This window comes from Mastomys coucha, unplaced genomic scaffold (assembly GCF_008632895.1).
Source record: "Mastomys coucha isolate ucsf_1 unplaced genomic scaffold, UCSF_Mcou_1 pScaffold13, whole genome shotgun sequence".
Taxonomy (NCBI): domain Eukaryota; kingdom Metazoa; phylum Chordata; class Mammalia; order Rodentia; family Muridae; genus Mastomys; species Mastomys coucha.
Window position 1 is genome coordinate 70351393 of NW_022196895.1, and position 18687 is coordinate 70370079.

General features: G+C 44.2%; 1 protein-coding gene and 1 long non-coding RNA gene across 4 annotated transcripts in view; one reads left to right on the plus strand and one right to left on the minus strand.

Moving 5' to 3' along the window:
* Nucleotides 1–18687, plus strand: part of Myo5b (myosin VB) — a 317620-nt gene that overhangs the window by 80322 nt on the left and 218611 nt on the right. The window contains exon 1 of one of the 3 annotated variants that reach the window (XM_031366040.1): nt 9375–9486. The exons of 1 other annotated variant lie outside the window; for it this stretch is intronic. In XM_031366040.1, coding sequence (XP_031221900.1) covers nt 9439–9486 — 48 coding nt within the window. In that variant the 5' untranslated portion in view covers nt 9375–9438. Of the gene's footprint in view, nt 1–9374; nt 9525–18687 lie in introns of those variants that run through there. One more of the 3 variants, XM_031366039.1, reaches the window with a different exon arrangement.
* Nucleotides 8583–9342, minus strand: LOC116087351. The gene is made up of 2 exons (XR_004117389.1): nt 9254–9342; nt 8583–8900 (listed from the first exon to the last, which is right to left on the minus strand). It is a non-coding gene; the product is annotated as an uncharacterized LOC116087351 (long non-coding RNA).

An 18687-nucleotide genomic window follows, 5' to 3' on the forward strand; every position in this document is an offset into this window, starting at 1 on the left:
GTTGTCACCTGTGATGTAGGGTTGTCACCTGTGATGTAGGGTTGTCACCTGTGAGGTCTGCTGTGATGCAGGGTTGTCACCTGTGATGTAGGGTTGTCACATGATGTGCTTGCAGTACTTTCTGTGTTCTTAAGTTAGAAACAGTAGATGCTTGTTCCTATTTCTTGCCTCGATCCTATGCTTTTTTAAAAGTTTCACTTATTAAAAAAGGGACCCTTATACTGTATTGTTGAAATCCCCTGTGGTTTACAGATCTAATGAAGCCATTGTTCTTACAGACCCATAAAAACATCTTTGGAAACACTGCTAAGGAACATTGGGTTCCTCAGCTTCTCTATTAGTCAGAGTTCTGTAGAGGAAGAGAACCGATAGAATGAATGAATGAGTGAATGAATGAATCAATCAATCAATCTACCTACCTACCTACCTACCTAGCTATCTACCAATCTCTCCTTCTGCCTGTCTATATATCTACCTACCTCTCTGTTGTCTATCTGTCTCTGTCCATCTCTGTCTGTCTATCTATTTACCTATCTACCTACCTACCTACCTCTCTACCTCTCTGCCTGTCTTTCTATCTACCTGTCTATCAAGGGGATTTATTGAGCGGCTTACAGGCTGTGGGTTAGCGAGTCCAAATGGATGTCTCCCAATGGGAAGAATCTCGTGGTTTTTTAGTCTAAGTGGCTGGATGTCTCAGTGCTCTTCAGTCTGTGGTGGACTTCTGAGGATGTCAGTGCTAATACCAGTGAAGTAATGGGCGAGCAGCAGAAAGGATGAGTTTGTCAGCAAGAGAGGGGGCAAACAGCCAAAAGGTAAAGGCCTCCTCCCTCCATGCCCTTGTACGTGAGTGTATAAGATGTACCCAGACCTAGGGGGACTTTTCTCAACTTCGAATAATCCAGTCAAGAAAATCCTAAACAGGTGTGTGCAGCTGCTTAGGTTTCAGTTGATTCCAAATGGAGTCAAGATGGAAACCAAGAGTGGCTATCACAGCTTCCTTCCTGAAATGGTCCCCGTCCTTGAGGCTCTGCGTCCATGGAGTGTGACTGATTAGAGTGAACATTTTCAGGATACAAAAGCCACATGTGACTTGATGAGTTAGAGGAGCCATGGAGATGGCTCATGCATTAAAGTGCCTACTGTGCAAGCGTGAGGCCCCCCGATCCCCAGCATCCACAGGACAAGCCAGGAATGGTAGTGGACACCCGTAATCCCAGCTCTGGCGAACCAGAGGCAGGAGGATTGCTGGAGCTTGCTAGCCAGCAAACTTAGCTGAATCTGTGACTTTTCAGGTACACTGATACGTGTCTGAAAAAAATAACATGAAGAGTGGCTAAGGAAGGCACCTATGTGCATACGACTAAACATGTGCACACACACGTACACACATCAATATGAGAATTATACACACAAGAATGAGAAGCGCTAGTTCATGAGTATATTACAGTCATATTCGCAGAGAATCTAAGCACACAAGAGCTAACAGAATGAATTCTGTTGGTAGTTGAGTATAAATAACCCTCAGTATGGAGAAGGGACAAGCCACAGGAAAAAACACATTCCTATGAAGCTCAACTACAGGCAAACCTTGACCCTGTGGTCAAGAGAGTCTCATGTTTGTGGTCTGATTATTAAGACAAGTAAGGAAATTATTCGGAAAGGATGGATGGATAACAGCTTGCCCGTGGAAGGTCAGGGTGCTTGCTGGGAGGACCCCAGGGTGCATCCGTTTGCTTCCTGGTTACACAGATATTTGTTCCCTAATAATAGCGCTGACTATGTATGTGCAGAATATGCATTCTAGGACATAAAAAATGTGCAGAACTAAACAGTGATGACCCAGGATGCATTTCTTTGCCTTGCTGCATGTCTGTGCAGTTTCACGTGGTTTGCGAGCCGGGAAGGAGCGCTGGATCCCCAGGCTGCAGAAATAAGCAGCCAGGCTGCTGGGAGTCAACCCCTCCATCTCATCTCACACACACATCTGCAGATTGAAGAGGTGGATCGTGGAGTCTGTAGTCTTTACAAGTCTCAGTTTTAAAATGTCATCGTTTAAAATCCTGCAGAATGGAGCTCTAGGAGACTGCCTGTCCTATCGTACGCATTTCCCCTGTGGTTTTTGAACCGAGTGAAGTTGATCCAAGGTCATGTATCCTATCAGTTATATTATGTCCCTCCATCACCCATCACCTCTCTCTCCTCTTCTCTCTCCCTTCCTCTCCCTTTTCATCTTCCTCCCTCCTTTGAACCCGCTTCTCTCTGAGGAAGCCGTTTTATAAGGCCCAGGTTCAAATTTTTTTAAAAAAAGATTTTATTTATTTAATGTATGTGAGTACACTGTTGCTGACTTCAGACATACCAGAAGAGGGAGGGCATCAGATCCCTTTACAGATGGTTGTGAGCCTGGTTGCTGGGGATTGAACTTAGGACCTCTGGAACAGCAGCCAGCGCTCTTAACCGCTGAGCCACCTCTCTAGCCCCCAGGTTCAAATTTTTACTTTCCATTAGCAGATGTTCCTATGCACCTCTTTGAGTGTTCGTAGTGTGGTGAGGGATGGTCCTTCTCAGAGTTCTACTCTAGCCCTTGCACCTGAGCCACACCCAGATGTTGCTGCTTGACTGCTGTCTCCGATTGCCAGAGTTCAGTGTGCCTCGCGGCAGGGCTGGGATGCGATGCCTCTTAGCCGTCTGCTTCCAGCCTCGGGGCTCAGCAAGGAGATGCTATCTGGAGTAGCCACATCTGAGCATCTGAAGGACCAAGATGTCACCTAGGGCCCTGCAGAGACTCGGTATATTGACAACTTGGTTTCTTAGTTAGTGTTCTAGTGCTATGAAGACACACCATGACCGAGGCCACTCTTGTCAAAGAAACACTTAATTAGGGGCTTGCTTATAGTTTCAGAGATTTAGTCCATTATCATGGTAAGAAACATGGCAGTACCCAGGCAGACATGGTGCTGGAGCAGTGGCTGAGAGTTAAGATCCTCAGGTAGCCGAAAGAGAGGGCCACTGACTGGACTTGGTTTTCACTTTTGAAATCTCAAAGCCCTCCCACCCCAGTGACATACTTCCTCCAACAAGGCCACACCCCCTAATCCTTATCAAATAGTGACCAAACATTCACATATACAAGTCAATGGGGACCTGTTTACTCAAACCACACCATTCAGTGACCTGTGACCACAGTGCCTTGGTTTTTCTCACCTTAGCAACTATCTCTGCCTCCATATTAGATGTAATATCCAAACCCTGTGTTTATATTGAGGCTGCCTTCAGCCCTCTACCCTTGCAATTAATTGCTCTCTATCCTGGAGGGTGAGATATCTTCATCTTCTATTCCTCTTTCTGGGTATGGGGTGCTCAAGTGCTTGCCTTATTCTGAAAGAGTACATACCCCTAAGCTGTATACCTCCACTGTATAAGCTTAAGGTTGGTTTTATGGACCATGTGCCACTGTCTCTTTGTTTCCTGTCCTGGTGTCTGGCTTAATGTGGCAGAAATATTGTTAACCAAAGCCACCATGCCATAATTTGGTCTCCAGAGCTTGTTCACCTTTCAATGGAGCTTGGACTGTCAGCTTCCTATACATCCTACTTTTAAGAGTCGGCTGTCACATAGTAAATTTAATCCAAGATAGGAGTTGCAGCAGAGTCTCAGGTATGGTATTGTCTCCACCTTTCTCCAGGCTACATCACTATCAAGAAGTGTTAGCATGTTCTGCAAAGGAATGCCCTCTGCAACGGGAAGCGGTGGGCCAAGTTAGAGCCCAGCACTGAGGGAGCTTGCACCCTGGTCCTGTTGGCTGATTTCTTGGTCTGAAGGGATGAGAGGATAGACACATTCTCTGTGGCTCTGCCTTCTTCAACACCCATGACCATGCTTGGCAATAACCACCGTCACGCAGTACTCCGGAGCCTGACCAGTGACTTCTGTCCTGGGGTTCCGGGTGGAGAGAGAAGACGGCTAAAATCTCCCTTGGCTCACATAATGAAGCTCTTAGATATAATTCACACTTAATAATTTTACATGTTAGCTATTGAGGTCCTCTTGTTTTCAATAGGTCTGTTGACTAGGTTTCCTTTATCTTGAGAAGGTGACTCTCTCAATTCCATGTGCACAGCCAGCATCGTGTAGCCCAGCCTCAGTGTGACAGCTCAGGAGGAAAGGAGAGTCTGATGTAGCAGAAGCAGATGTCACATAAAATACTTTGCTTTAATCTTGACAGTGAAAGCGAACTAGTCAGTTAAGAGTTACTATAGTGAACAGATGTACCCGTGTAGTAAAGAAAGGATGCTCTTTGCCTCTGTCATTGGCCTGTACTTCCATACCACCTTAAACCACTCTTCCAGTCTGCAGCCAGGCCTCTGCTGAAGTGTTGGCTGGGTGACTTGGTTGTGAGCTTGGAAGGTACCGACCGTGTTACAGGAAGTCCGTGAAGTTTGCCTAGGTTGATGAGAATCTCTGTGTGGACAGTGGTGCCTCTAACTTCCCTTGAGTATCCTCAACTAGTCTAGAGAGACCAGGAGAGGCACAGGATGGGGAGGAGGTACTACTAAATATTGATAATGAGTTTTTTGGGATGGGATAAGTTTTATATGTCCAGTATTAAATGCTTACTAGCCTTGGTGAGGCCAGATGACCTTGCAAGGGAAGTAAGCATAAGATCTCCTATTTCTTAATCTACCTGACAGTAAATGTACACAGACAATAATCTGAAAGGGCTCAGAAGCCCAGTCCCACATAAAAGCAGCATAAAAATTCAATGGCAGGTGTCTCTACTTCTCGCAGAATGCCTCTTGAAGGCCTGCATTTCTCCTACTTTGGTGAGATCCCATGTTCTTAGACTATCCAAGTTCTTACGTGAGACCTGTGATTTACTAGGTTGTCCTTTGAGGCAAGGCAGCAAGGCTCTGCCTCTGAGGCAGGTCTGTGGCAGTAGAAGGGGCCTCATGCATGGCGCTTTGTCACGCTTCTTTCCTCCCCATCCTGTGCTCTGCGTGTCACCATGCTGCCTCCAGTGTCCTGAAATATAGTGACCGCACGTCACTAGACTATTCTGAAACCTCTAATGGCATCCTAGGTGATAAGCCTCTACACTGTGTAGCTCAACATCCCCAAGCCTACCCACTCCAATGCTTGATGGGCATTTCCTGTTTTCTTTTGCAATGCCAGTTACTTTTTGAGCAGTAGGTACAAGGGACGAGGACCCAAATATCTCCCAGATTGGAAACCCACATGCTTTGTTTTCACCTGAGAAACTTGAGATTGCGGCGCAGTAGATGTGGGGTGATGCCACGTTAGATGGATTGCTGGGAAACAAGATGGGCTGCGTGTGCTTGATCCCAGCAGCAGTCACAAAGGACGCTCACTTTGTAGTGATTCTGAGATCATTCGCGTGAAAGGCACTGTCCTTCCTATCATCCCGAGGAATGTACACGTGTATGATTTTGACAGTGGCCTGGGTACTGGGGAAGGTACCTGGGGGACAGATCACCTAACTTGCTGGGGCATTTCCTGGAGTTCCAGGAGCTGGGCTGCATGGATCCGAGGTGCCATCATCTGAGCTGCTCTCAGGGGAATGCCCTTGGCTCACCGCTCAATGGACTTTTGCTGGTTGGTTCTGAGTTCCTCGCGGTCCCAGAGCATGGACTTGAAAAGCTGGCTCTGTGAAGTATCTACTGTGTGCGTTTTGCCTCCATTCGTTTCTGAGTCTGTCTATCCTTTTCCTCTGTTGAAATCCTGCCTTTGCTGGAAACCTCCCCCTGCCAGTCCGGCTCTGTGCAAGTGTTCTGTTGATAGGTACCACACAGCTCAGCTGGTTTGAAATCTGCATGGAGACCTATAAGGTGTGGAAGACTTCCCGCTTGGAACATTTTCATCATGAGAAATAGCTGAGTCCTCGGATACTCAAGTGTTGATTCTGGTAGGGTTTTGGGGGACACCAAATATCAATATTGTAATTTAACTAGAAGCTAGACAACAGGATGGCCGGGTTTGGTTCCTGTGGCTTTAGAACAACAATTACATCTTAATACACTGTCTCTCAAGTTATTTGAACAATACATGCATGAAATAACAAGCTGCTTAAAGCAGTGTAGTATGACCACGTATCTTTTGGTGCAGTCAAGCACAACCCCACATAAACATACACTGTGAGCTGCCTGATGGAAGGTTCAAGGCAAACCAGACTATGGAGGGGATGCTACTGTGTGTAGAATTCTTGCTCCTGAGTAGTCTCTTATGAACCTTTGTTGTGGCCCTTTTCCTCTGTTGAAGTTGTAAGAAGTTGGCCCTTGGCCCGTGAGTCCATCGCTACGCTCTTGGGCACCGAATAGTGGTAGCACCCTCTTTGTTGTAGACTGAGCTTTGGTTTCCTGGTTGGTGATTTCTTTCCAAAACCAAGCTGTCTCTAGTTTCTTCTGTTTCTCTCCACTTTACAAGGCACATGATCCAGTGCTACGAGTCCCTTGTGGCCACCAGACCTATCACTACCTCGGTCTTCTCCTTGAGGTAGCAAGGGCATGCCAGGGAACCTTGTGAGGCTTGGCTGTTCTGTCCTTTGCAACCACTGGCTGATATTTGCTGATTACTTGCTAGGTCTCACTGGGAAGTTAACACTCTTGTCAGGCATATTGACTTACTTTTCTCTATAATAGAGATTCTCAGCCTGTGGGTCACAACCCCTTTGGAGCGGTCGAGCAACCCTTTCACAGGGGTTGCATGTCAGATATCCTGCATATCAGATTTTTACATTACAGTTAACAGTAGCAACGTTTTTAGTTATGAAATAGCAACGAATATAATTGTATGGTTGGGAGTCACCATAACATGAGGAACTGCATTAAAGGGTCGCAGCATCAGGAAGGTTGAGAACCGCTGTTCTATAGGGATGGTTTTTAACAGACTGTAGCTTGTAAATCTAATAAGTTTGGTTAAGTCAAGTTAGGACTCATCCAATAGCTCCGCAGTTGCTCAAGAGGTTTTAGAATGCCTCATACGGAGTTCAAAGAGGTTTTACAGGTTAGTACAGATGGAACGAGTTTGATTAGTGCAATTATACAAGTCCTTTCGAGGTCTTCTAATGGGTCTAGTATAGATAATCATGATGGGAGAACAACGGCAAGGCTGCATTTGCCTTCACAACGATCTGCAGTCTGGATCTGTGTGTGAGAGATGGGGGCCAGATACTGCGTGCTCCAGAAGAATGAGAGAAGTGCACAGTCCAGGCTCAGAGGTGGGGCTGGCAATGCTTCTGGTGGGTTGGGCCAGAGGACATTGAAGAAAGCCTGATCTTTACAATTAATATACAACTGAGTCACTGACACTGTCCTCTGTTCCAGTCATGGTCCTCCCTCCTCCTCTTCCCTCCTTTCTCTCCTCCCGCCTCTCCCTCCTCCTTTCCCTCTTCTCCCACTTCTGTTCTCTTCCATTCTCTTTCCTATCCTTCTCCCTTTCTCCTCTTTCCCCCTCCTTCCCCTCCCCTCCCCTCTCCTCTTTTCCTCCCCTCTAATAATACATATTCCAAAATAATGGGCACTAGAGGCAGAGCACCCTCTATATCTCTTTCCATCTCACTAGTGTCCTCCTCCTGTTCTACTCTGAGCCCCAGAATGTCACAGGCATTCATCCATGATGGCACAATTTTGTTTTTGTTCTTTCTTTCTTTCTTTCTTTCTTTCTTTCTTTCTTTCTTTCTTTCTTTCTTTCTTTTTTAAGAAGCTGAGGTTCACCTTGTTGGAAAGTCTCCAAGGTCCGGCTAAGCAGCTGACCAACATTTCTGTCATCCCATGGTTTCCACAGTACAGTTGTAGCTAGTCTACACTATACTATACTACACTATACACTAGACTAAGATATTTTACTGACTCTTAACCAATGTTTTCAGCTGTAAGCACATCCTTAGAGTTAGAAAGGACCCAGAAGCAGGGCTGCACACTCCAGGCCCCTCCCCATCACCCTGCCTGACCTTGGGCTCATCCCTAAACCTTTCTCATCGGGCTCCGTTCAATTTCAAATGCAGGAATGCCTCTCGCATCACTGTTCTCTGAATTTGAGCTCCAGGCTGTGTCTGCTTCTATGGGTTTTTTGGTCTATCATTTTCTTCTAATCTTTTCTTTCCATCTTGGAGTCTCTTATTTGAAATCCCTTCCAGGCAAGCAGTTATTCATTTGGAGTCTTCTTTGTTTCTGAAGGCCTTTATATGTGTCTGCCTCATTTCCTGGACTCTGTCTCTGCAGCTGAAATTAGAAACCTGCAGAGGCAGGCCAGATGCATGAATCTCATGAAGTAAGAGCCTTGAAATAGCCCAAGTCTACTGGGAGAGGATTGGGCTGCACAGCTCCAGTGGCGATTTTCCTGGGGACTGTCCTAAACCAGCAGACTCTCACCGCTCTCCTGCTCCCTAGGCCTTTTGAGGATGGCCTCCGTGCATGAGCATCCTTTAAGCTAACTGTTGCCTTCTCTAGCCCCATTTCCCCTCTTTCCTGTAAGTCCATTAGTATAAAAAGCTTCTGGCTATATTCAAGGTATCCCTATGTGCAAGTGGAAGTTTCATTCTACAGAAACTGGACAGAAGGCAGAGCTGCTAAGCTTCCTTTAATTAGCTGTAGTGTTCAAACAGGAGGCTCTGGGGCAGGTGGCTCATTTGGAAAACAAATAGTATTCTTTCAGCTGTACCATGGCGGAGGTAGTTTCAGATGACAGTAAGACAGACAAATTGGCAGAGCTGAGCTGACTTTGGAAGGTGCTAGCATCTCTGAGTTAGAAGCATCTCTTTTCCGAGTGTGCACCACCTCTTGGCACCATCCTGCAAGTTAATGGCTGAGATCTGCGGATGCTGGCCTCTATGAAGTAGCATCTGTAGACTGTAGCTCTATTACTGTAGGTGATGGTTGTGACTAAATTTCCAAGGACACAAGGATAGGGGCGCAATGAAGGGGAAAGAATAAAAACATTAAGAGTTGTTTCAAATACGAACTCTTCCCTGAAGGGGATTTTAGTAGTTTATCAGTGTAGACATAGGAGGGAAATAGACACCTACTCTAGTAAATGTGCATCGACTAATCAAGATGGCCCTTCAAACATTCATCAAGTCCTTTATAACCCCCACTCCCACCCCAGTGCATTTGAATGGCAGACAAGGACTTGGTTCCACTTTAATTGGATCCAACAGCCAGCGTTTGCACCATATCTATGTTTTCCAGTAGAGTCTTTGCCCCTCCTTACCTTTAGCTGGGACCCAGGTACATACCTTCTGAGTGACCTGAGATGCATCCAGACTGTTTGGGCTATCCTGGGAACCTAGCACTTCTAGGATGGTTGCTGTGGGGAAAAAAAAAAGAATTCTGAATTCCGTCTTGGAACTCGGAACATAGCTTGTTTACATCCCTATAAAGGAAGTTCTTTGTTAGTACTGTAGGATGTGGTGGATCTTGGATGGGGAATACAGTAAGCAGGGATGCTCCTTCCAGATGGATCCAAGAGGTAGTAGCTCTTCTATGCTGCACTATAATACATGGCAGGTCAGTGGCAGGGAGACTTGAAGCACATCAAAGGCTTGAGCACTACTGATTTCAAGTTATACTTTAGAAAACCTTTGATTTAAGAAAAAAAAATCCCAGGCTGGAGAGATAGCTCAGCCGTTAAAGGCTAGGCTCACAACCAAAAATATAGGGAAAAAAAATCCCCCAAAAGACTTTTTTATTTTTAAAGAGATGTTAGGTAGTGGCATGGGGTGCAGGGGCAGAATACACTCATGCTACGATAATTGTAATTTCTCAGAATAGTGAAAATGCTGATTGTAGAACATTGACCATGAATCTCAGCTGGATATGGAGACATGTCCACTGCTGGGCATTAATGCTGGACACCGTCCTTCTGGGCTTTGTTTCTGATCAGTGGTCACATTCTTGGGTGCGGGAGAGACTCAGGTATGCCAAACAAAGGCCTTTTGTTATTTTTCCTCAGAAAGAAACTGGGTTTATGTCTCACATCTCTTATCCTTGATGGTCCCTATAAACTGATCTCCAGATAATGGTTTTAAAATTCTACTTAAGAGAACAGAATATGGTTACTGTATTATGGGAAAGAGGCATATAATTGTGAGTGGAGAGCCTGGTTAATAGGCACAGGGCTGTATCTCAATGTAGGGGTGACTCCAAGTACCCTGAAGCTCTCAGGACAATTATGACTATGACAGCAATTGAATATTTAAAAACGAATACAAGAAGATTCTCATTGTTCCAAAACCAAATATTTGGGAAGACCGACCACCAGTTACCCTCACCCGATGGTTATAAGTGGTGTCCATGCACTGGAATGTCTTATTGTGGCCTATAAAAATATATGATTATGTGCTGACCAAAAGTAAATTAAAATGTACTTTTAAGTGATGTTTTAAAAGGAAATTGTTTTGTCTTCCCGAAGGTCACTTTGGTCAGATGACTGACAAAGAAAAATGATTATTGTAAGGAGACACCCCCATCATGATGTTCCTGAAGCTGGGAGTAATAGAATTCATTAACAAAGATTTGTCAGGCATGAGCACAGGCCTTCTATTGGGCCAAGAATTTTGGAAGAAGAAAAGATGCATAATACACAAGTCATCCTCCAAGGAAATTTATGATCTAGATGTATAGATAAGATAGACAAGCAAAACAGAGACTGAGATGAACTGCATGCTATAAATCACTTTATACAATGATGTATGTGTGGATGCATATGTTTTAAATGGCAATGTGCTCAAATGCATAATCCTGGCAATTAGTAGAAAGTGATAGCTTCTTTTGTGTGTTAGTTTGTTTTAATATAGGGCCCTCGAAGGAGGGTAAACTCTGGGTTGTGTACGAGGATGTATCAAAATGAAGGCCATAAGAATTGTGTCATTCTTTCCATTTTCTTCCTTCCTTATGATCTAATTTAGAGTTAGGCAGAAACAGGAATCTTCTGAAGATTTGGAGCTGGGTTATTGTTCAGGGATAGAGTGCTCATCTACCATGCGTAATACCCCTGAGTTATTTCCCTAGTCTTTGTCTATTCGTGAGCTCTCCATACAAAGACCCAGTTCATTTGCTTGGCATTTCAACAAGGAAGTATTTTTACCTTTGGTCCCAAAGGTCATATAACTTCTCAATGTTTTTCCAGTGCCTGAATGGTAGGGCACACATAGTCATGTGAGTGATAGTTTGAGGGATTGGTAGTTAAACACTTTCCAAAGCTCAGCAATAGAGGGATGGATGGATAACCGTATCCCTATGCTGGAATCCTAACATGGATGAACAGGATATGCGTATGGCAACAATAATGAAGTCTGTGGTGGTCCTAAAATTTACAGAATGGATACCATGTTACCATTTATCTGAAATATGCAATCAGAATTTTAGAAATGAAATTCTAGGATTCCTGTTTATAAAGTTATGGCACACAAACATGGGCAAGGGTCAACCCACTGTCAAGGAAGCATAACAGATATGTTTGGGGCTCAAGATGGCAGTTGGGTTGGGCATGAATCCCACACATGTGATGTCAGGTCTTATCTTGATTTTTGTTTTTTTAAATTCCATAGTTGGGAATTTGATAAAAAAAAAAAAAGTAACACTGGGTGTCTGGGATATGGATACTTGTTGTAACTTTTCTGTGCTTTAAAAAAAATCTGTGCTATTTTATAGTGAAACTCTTTAAAAGGGTGTTTATAGACCAGAAGTAAGCAGAACTAAGATCAGGTGTCATGCCGAAAAATTCAGTTTGAAGCCCATGCTTTTGTGACAGATGGAAACCAGAATACAGACAAGAGTGCCTGTGTCAGGCCTTTACAAAACATCAAGCGTTTTGTAAAGCTACCTTTTCCAAAATGCTGATAATGACTGCCGTTTATATGGTAGCCAAGCTCTATCCTGCACACAGGCCAAGCAGCTAATATTGAAGGCCTAACTTGTACAGATGTTTTGGCATCTCTTTATGGAACATCCCTACTGTCTTTTTCATATTATGATTGTCTAGTCACATAATTTTCTAACGTCTCAGTGCAGCATTCCATGTGATCTCAGCCAACCGAAGAGAGGCCAAGGACCGGAAAGTGTCAGTTGGTGCCATGAGGAATTTTCTTATCATCCATGTGCCTTGGCACCTGCCACATTGGTGCTTAGATATTTATGTGAATTAATGGATCTAAGAATGTTTTATTCATGTGGGATTGTTAATCAGGATGGGTATGAGATCTTTTCCCTGGATGCCAAGAATAAGAAATGATGTGTTGGGTTTGCAAAAGTCATAACAGAGAGTAGGAAAGACCTTGGCACCTAGAAAATGTCTCCAAGGAGAAGCTGTGGAGGCACCACAATGGAAGATCTTCAGGTTCCAGTCCCGAGAGCAAGCCAGTTACCCCAGCTTTCAGAAAATAGGTGACCACACCTCCTTGTTGGCATCCTTCCTCACAGAACTCTTCTCCCACCCTCACTGTGATCTGCAACACTTTTCCTCTCAACACTACAGCATCCCACAGTCTTTTGGTGAGTGAGAAGTGCCATTTCTGCAAGATCTTTGTGTAAAGTGTATAATGCCTAGAGAAATAGGATTTTACTTTCATGTTCTGGTAGACAGCAAAGGGGCAACAACAGCAATGACATTATTTTGGGAGTCTCTTGGACTTCCCGGACCAAAACTCAAAGGAGACTTCCTATGCCTGGTATTGGAGTATTTGTTAGTTTATAACTCTTGAAGAAAAGTGGCATAACTCTTATTTAAACTGTGTGTATGTGTATGTAATATGTACATACATACACACATATATATAGACACATACATACATACATACATACATACATACATACATAAGTTTCTGTTTTTAAAAACATCCTTAAGGTTATTTATCTTTTCTTCCTTCCTCTGTATTACCCTTCCTCTTTGCACTTAAAGTCCACCACTTTCCCCATTTCCTTCTTCATTGTATCTGTGTTTTGCTGTTCCCCTCTACAGGGTGCCCTCTTCATCCACATTATCCTGGTCCCTTTCTCCTGGTCTCTCTGGTTGCTTTAGGTTATATGCTCAAATCTAAAGATTTAGATCCTGGATCCACACATGTGAGAGAGCATATATTTGTTATTCAGACACAGAACTTGGAGGAATTGATCTGGAACTGGCCTTGGAGCCCTAGGTCTAACTCTGAGAGTAGAAGATGCTATCCCAGATGTTTATGGACCACAACAATGACCAGCCTAGCAAGATATTCACAGGAGTGCAATAGTGGCACCTAGTATCTTGGGGATAACCAACAGCATTGAACAACAAAAAAAAAAGCCCAATCAATATTCCTCCCCAGATCCAAAGTGTATGGATCACAACAATAACCAGCCCAGCAATATATCCACAAAAGTGTAATAGTGGCACCTAGTGTCTCGGGGTAACCAACAACATTGTAATTTGACTTAAAGCCTACCCAATGGGAGGAAACTCATGTCTGGTACTGTAAACATGGTCAAAATCTACATACATGAAAAGGCTAGAGACCCTGGAGGGAACCTACCACTGCCACTTTTCCAAACTAATGTAATTTCTAACTATTTTCCAAATACAAATACATATACCCACAGATAATGTAACCCTCATCTCTCATCAAAGAAAACTCATTTGTCATAGATGGAGACTATTACAGAAGTCCATGAATGGTCAAAATGAGACAGAAAGTAACTGTGGGGACCCAGTGCTACCCACTACAGACCCAATGCTACCACTACAACACAACCTTTCATTTAACATTCAGAGAAAATTGCAGAAAAGGAGGCAGGAAGATTGTAAAAGCCAGAGGATCAAGACACCTTCTACTAGAGAATGTGTTCTAGACATGACTGGGAAGCTACACTCAATGAAATCTCAACAATATGTTTGCCTATAAAAGGCCTTGATAATGATGGTTCCAATTGGCATGTTATTGGTAGTGGAAGAAAATTTATAAGACCCCACACCTGTACAGAGACCTAGAAATCCAATGGCTGCTGAGAGGACAATCAGTCTTCTCAAGGGATGAGACCCCTAATGTGTTTTCTAATCCTAAACACCTGAACATTTGAGCGCCACTAAATGGTATATGTATACCACTAAATGTGTGTATACATATAAATCAATAAGAATTGAAGAATAGGCCATGAATTTGAGAGAATAGGGAGTACAGAGAAATTGGAGAAGGGGGAAGGAATAGAAATTATGTAAATAAAGAGTTCATGTGTGGAATTCTCAAAAAATTTTTAATAAAAATGAAATTTCAAAAAAGCACCATATTCCCACAGAAAAATCATTGAAACACTTTTGGAGGCATTTCAAGTTTTGGGTGGGGCGAGAATAGACGGACAGTCATGTCTTTTGTTTTCCTCCTCCTTCCGTGAATACTGTGTTCAGTCCATGGTCTAAGGGACAACTGCTTAAAAATGAGAAATTCAGCTTCGCAGGCAATAAACCAGGGCAGGTTTCTGCCTTTCTGAGTAGCTGCCCTCGCCTGTGGGCAGTAGCGCCATCCTAAACAGCATTTGTGTGTTAAATTATCTTTGTGTACTTTTATGGTCCATTACGTCACCATATAGCTTAAGGTTTCAACCGGTTATCCCAGTTTCATCTGATATATAATTTCAAAAAGGTAGTACTTGGTTAGCAGCTGGTGTCTCTGGGAAAGGTGACAGGGCTAAGCATTCTTTGCTTTGCCTGGAGATGGGCTGGGCTGGGCTGGGCTGGGCTGGGCGGCTATTGGCTAGACATTGCTACAGATGTTATGGATTCTGATTTTTATCAAGTTGTAAAGAGCAGGGGATATGCATGTGATTCCAGTGACGCTCGTGAAAACAACCCAAGCTGTTTCTATGATGGGAAAATGGTCGTGCGTGATGCTCTAGACAACTAACCAGGACAGATTCCCCAGGCTGCTGACACTATGTTGAGGCTGCTTAGAGACTTTGTGGTTCTGAACGGGCAGGTGGGTGAGAGTGGTCTGAAAGTCCTGCCTTAATCAGAAGAAACCTGTTCTAGACTGACGCATCAGAAGACTGGGCAGAGCCAGGCAAATTTACTCCTAGCCATGTTTCCTTGAGAGGGAATAATCTCTTCCTCACTTGCGTCTCAGAGGAATCCTGAGGTTTGAACTCGATAGCAATTTTACATTCTCCAAACGATAAACAGTTCTGTTGCCATCACCATTAGAGTGAGTGGCCATAAGTACTATAGGTTTGAAGTTCCCGGAAGGCAGAAGAACCTAAGCATTCTGGGAGTGTCTCTAGCAAGTAGAGCAATTGCTGTGTGAGTAATAAGTTCCCTGGGGCTAGAAATGTTTAGGTCCAAACTGCATAAGACCATCTTTGTGCCAGAGATTGGTACAACGGGATATGAGGATGAGTACTCATTTCCTTTTAGTCTCTCTCTCTCTCACCAGTTGTGTGGTTTAGACCCCTCATGGACATATTATTCTCGGCTCTACGAATCTACTATGAGAAAGATTGTAGATAAAGGGGTCTAGAGAGAGCAGTGCAAATGGTTGGAGAGGTGTCGTAAAAAATCTGAATGTGACTCACGCAGAGAGCTAAGAGGATGAGTACCCGGCTGCCTGTCTTATCCTGAGTAAAGGATTGTGGTTTTTGGTCTTCTCTTCATTTTATAGGTTGGAAAACTGAAGCTCAAATCAACACTTGATGCTACTGTTGGCTCAGTCGGTGCCAGGTATTGTTCAGAAAGCTTTTATTGTGTTGTGGAATTCTCCCACCTATTTTTCAGAAGAGGCCTCATGATACACCGAGGCACGAGAGATGATTCGTTCCTCTCTGGAGTTGCACAGCTACTGTATCTGTCTGGCTAGACTGTGTCTTCTGTGAAAGTGTTTCCTTTGGTAATTGTTCATGGAAATGTCCTTGGGATACTGTTAATTTGCTAGAGTGAAAGTCTCCTTGGAGGTAGACCAGATGTCTTGAGGATGAGTGAGCTTGAAATCTGATGATCCTGGGTGCACCAGGAGGATGTACCTATACCACCCATTGTCATATGTGGCCTTGGGAACCAACTTTGCAAGTCAGCCTATGTATGTGAAGAATAATTAGCCACATGTTGAAGAGAAGTTAACTGTCCTTGATGAAAGGATAAGAAATCTTGTCATTGTGTGTGTCTGTGGGGGTAGGGGGAATTCTGGTCCCCTCACATCACACAGAATATGTATACCTGGAGTAGTTGTTTGTTTGGTCTTTATTTCTAGTTCCTGATGCATAGTTTCTAAAACCATGGGACTCTTTCTCTAGATTGGTAGTTGGTGTCTTTTTTATATTACCAAAGTGGCTGCCACCTCTACATAGCTTCAGGATGGGGGCCAGATGCCAGAAATGCTAAGCAAGGCATTATTAGAGGATTGTAACTAATTATCAGTTCTACAGCTTTGCCTCTGGTGAGAGGAGCTGGTGAAGTTAATCACCTGTGGCTGGTATCTTAAGTAATCATTCCTATGCCAATGAAACTACCATAAAACCTTAAACGATGGGGTCTGAAAAAAAATATGAGGTTGGAGAACACATGCAGATGCTAAGGGCCCATTTACCCTTGGAGGAAGCATGAAGACTAAGATCCCATCCCCCATCCTGTGTACTACTTCTACTTGGCTAAGGCGTAGTTATACCCTTCATGATGAACTGTGTTGATAAAGCACTTATATAAATTTTATAAGGTAGTCCGGCAAATGAGGGAATCATGGAGTTGGTAGGTCACCAGTGTGGACAGAAACATAAAACCTACTACTGTCATCTCTCCCGGGCACTAGTGCTGTATGACAGAGCCATAACTTGAGGCACATGGGTTGCATGTTCTTTCCCCAGTACGGTAGCTGGTGGGTAAAGTCACCTGTGTATAGGATGGGCGAGTCAGCTGAGAGAGTCCAGAGACATCAGGTCGTGTTTTGATAGGTATTTTTAATGAAGGTCTTTGTTTTCCTGAAGGTCTTTGTGATCTTCAGTGAGGACAAAGAGGTTAGGAATGAGCTGGAGAATCTCTCCTGGGCTCTGGAGTAGGTTGTCTTCATCCAGAACTGTCAAATACCTTGGTGACTTCAAGTAGGATATAAGGTATCTGAGGACTGCTTGGAAGATAGAAGCTCAAGGAGGGACCTCTACTTACTGGGTTAGCACAAATCCCTGCTTAGATGATCTGTTGAATGTTAGAGGGGGAGGGGGAAGATGATGATAAAGCCACCTGAGAAGAAAATGGCCGGCGTTTTCTTGGAAGACACTAGAGTTGCCATCATTCAAAATTTTCTTCCAAGTTTAGCTTGCAAAGATCAATGTAAAAAACAAAAAATTATTGTCCACAGTCTGCTTTCTGGTCATTTCCTGGTTTACCCAACTGAGCTTTTGAAGGAAATGCTAAAGGTGAGCATAGAGTTGGAGTCGGAGAGGATGGCAGGCAGTGACTCATAGATCAAAGGCTACAGCTGCCTGTCCTTGGCCTCAGGGACTCCCAGCAAGCTGCACTCTGAATGCAGTCATTTGTGGAGTTCTCGTAGGCTGTATTAACAGTTTCTAATGCAGTCTTTTATATGTAGTACATGACTCATAAATACATATTATTTAGCTTAAGTCCAGTGACAATTTTGGCTCTGTTTTCTTTTTCTTGTTTTCAACTCCCATTTTCCTTATTTCTAACACCTAATACTGAGGAGCCTTCTGCTGACTGGGGATTGCCCGTAAATGTGCACAGAAATCTGTTGGCCTGGCTCAAGTGCTATTCTGTGCAGGGTAGGAGAGAGGAATCAACACTGGTTTCTCTGTGCATTTTATAAACATGTCTACTTAGAAAAGCATACAGCTAGGGCCTTTGTAAGGGTCTACTCTGGAAGGTTGTGGCTTGAGGGGCTACCCAGCTGGCTTCCTGGAACTCTGATAGAGCCTTTAGAACTGGGAGCTTACGCCTCTTAACCTTGTCACTTAAAGCCAGCCCATAGAGCTGTCAGCTGTCCAAAGTTGAACAAGCTGTACTAACGGGCTTTACAATCTCATCTGCCTAGTGCCATTTTGCCATTTTATTCTGTGGTTTTTTTTTCCCTCCACCCTTGAAAATGGTACTGATGCATAAGTTATGTCTTGTGTGTACTGTAGTGAGAATTTTGGTTTCTTTGAAAAACACCAACTATTATGGGGATAAGTTTTCAATTTTAATCCAAGATATGGGACACGGGGATGCTTGAGATTGACCACAGCAGCTGCGATTTCCCTCGTGCTCTAGCAGGGCTGCGATTTCCCTCGTGCTCTAGCAGGGCTGTGATTTCCCTCGTGCTCTAGCAGGGCTGTGATTTCCCTCCTCGTGCTCTAGCAGGGCTGCGATTTCCCTCCTCGTGCTCTGGCAGGGCTGTGATTTCCCTCGTGCTCTAGCAGGGCTGCAATTTCCCTCCTCGTGATCTAGCAGGGCTGCGATTTCCCTCGTGCTCTAGCAGGGCTGCAATTTCCCTCCTCGTGCTCTAGCAGGGCTGCGATTTCCCTCGTGCTCTAGCAGGGCTGCGATTTCCCTCGTGCTCTAGCAGGGCTGTGATTTCCCTCCTCGTGCTCTAGCAGGGCTGCGATTTCCCTCGTGCTCTGGCAGGGCTGCGATTTCCCTCCTCGTGCTCTAACAAGGCTGCGATTTCCCTCCTCGTGCTCTAGCAGGGCTGTGATTTCCCTCCTCGTGCTCTAGCAGGGCTGC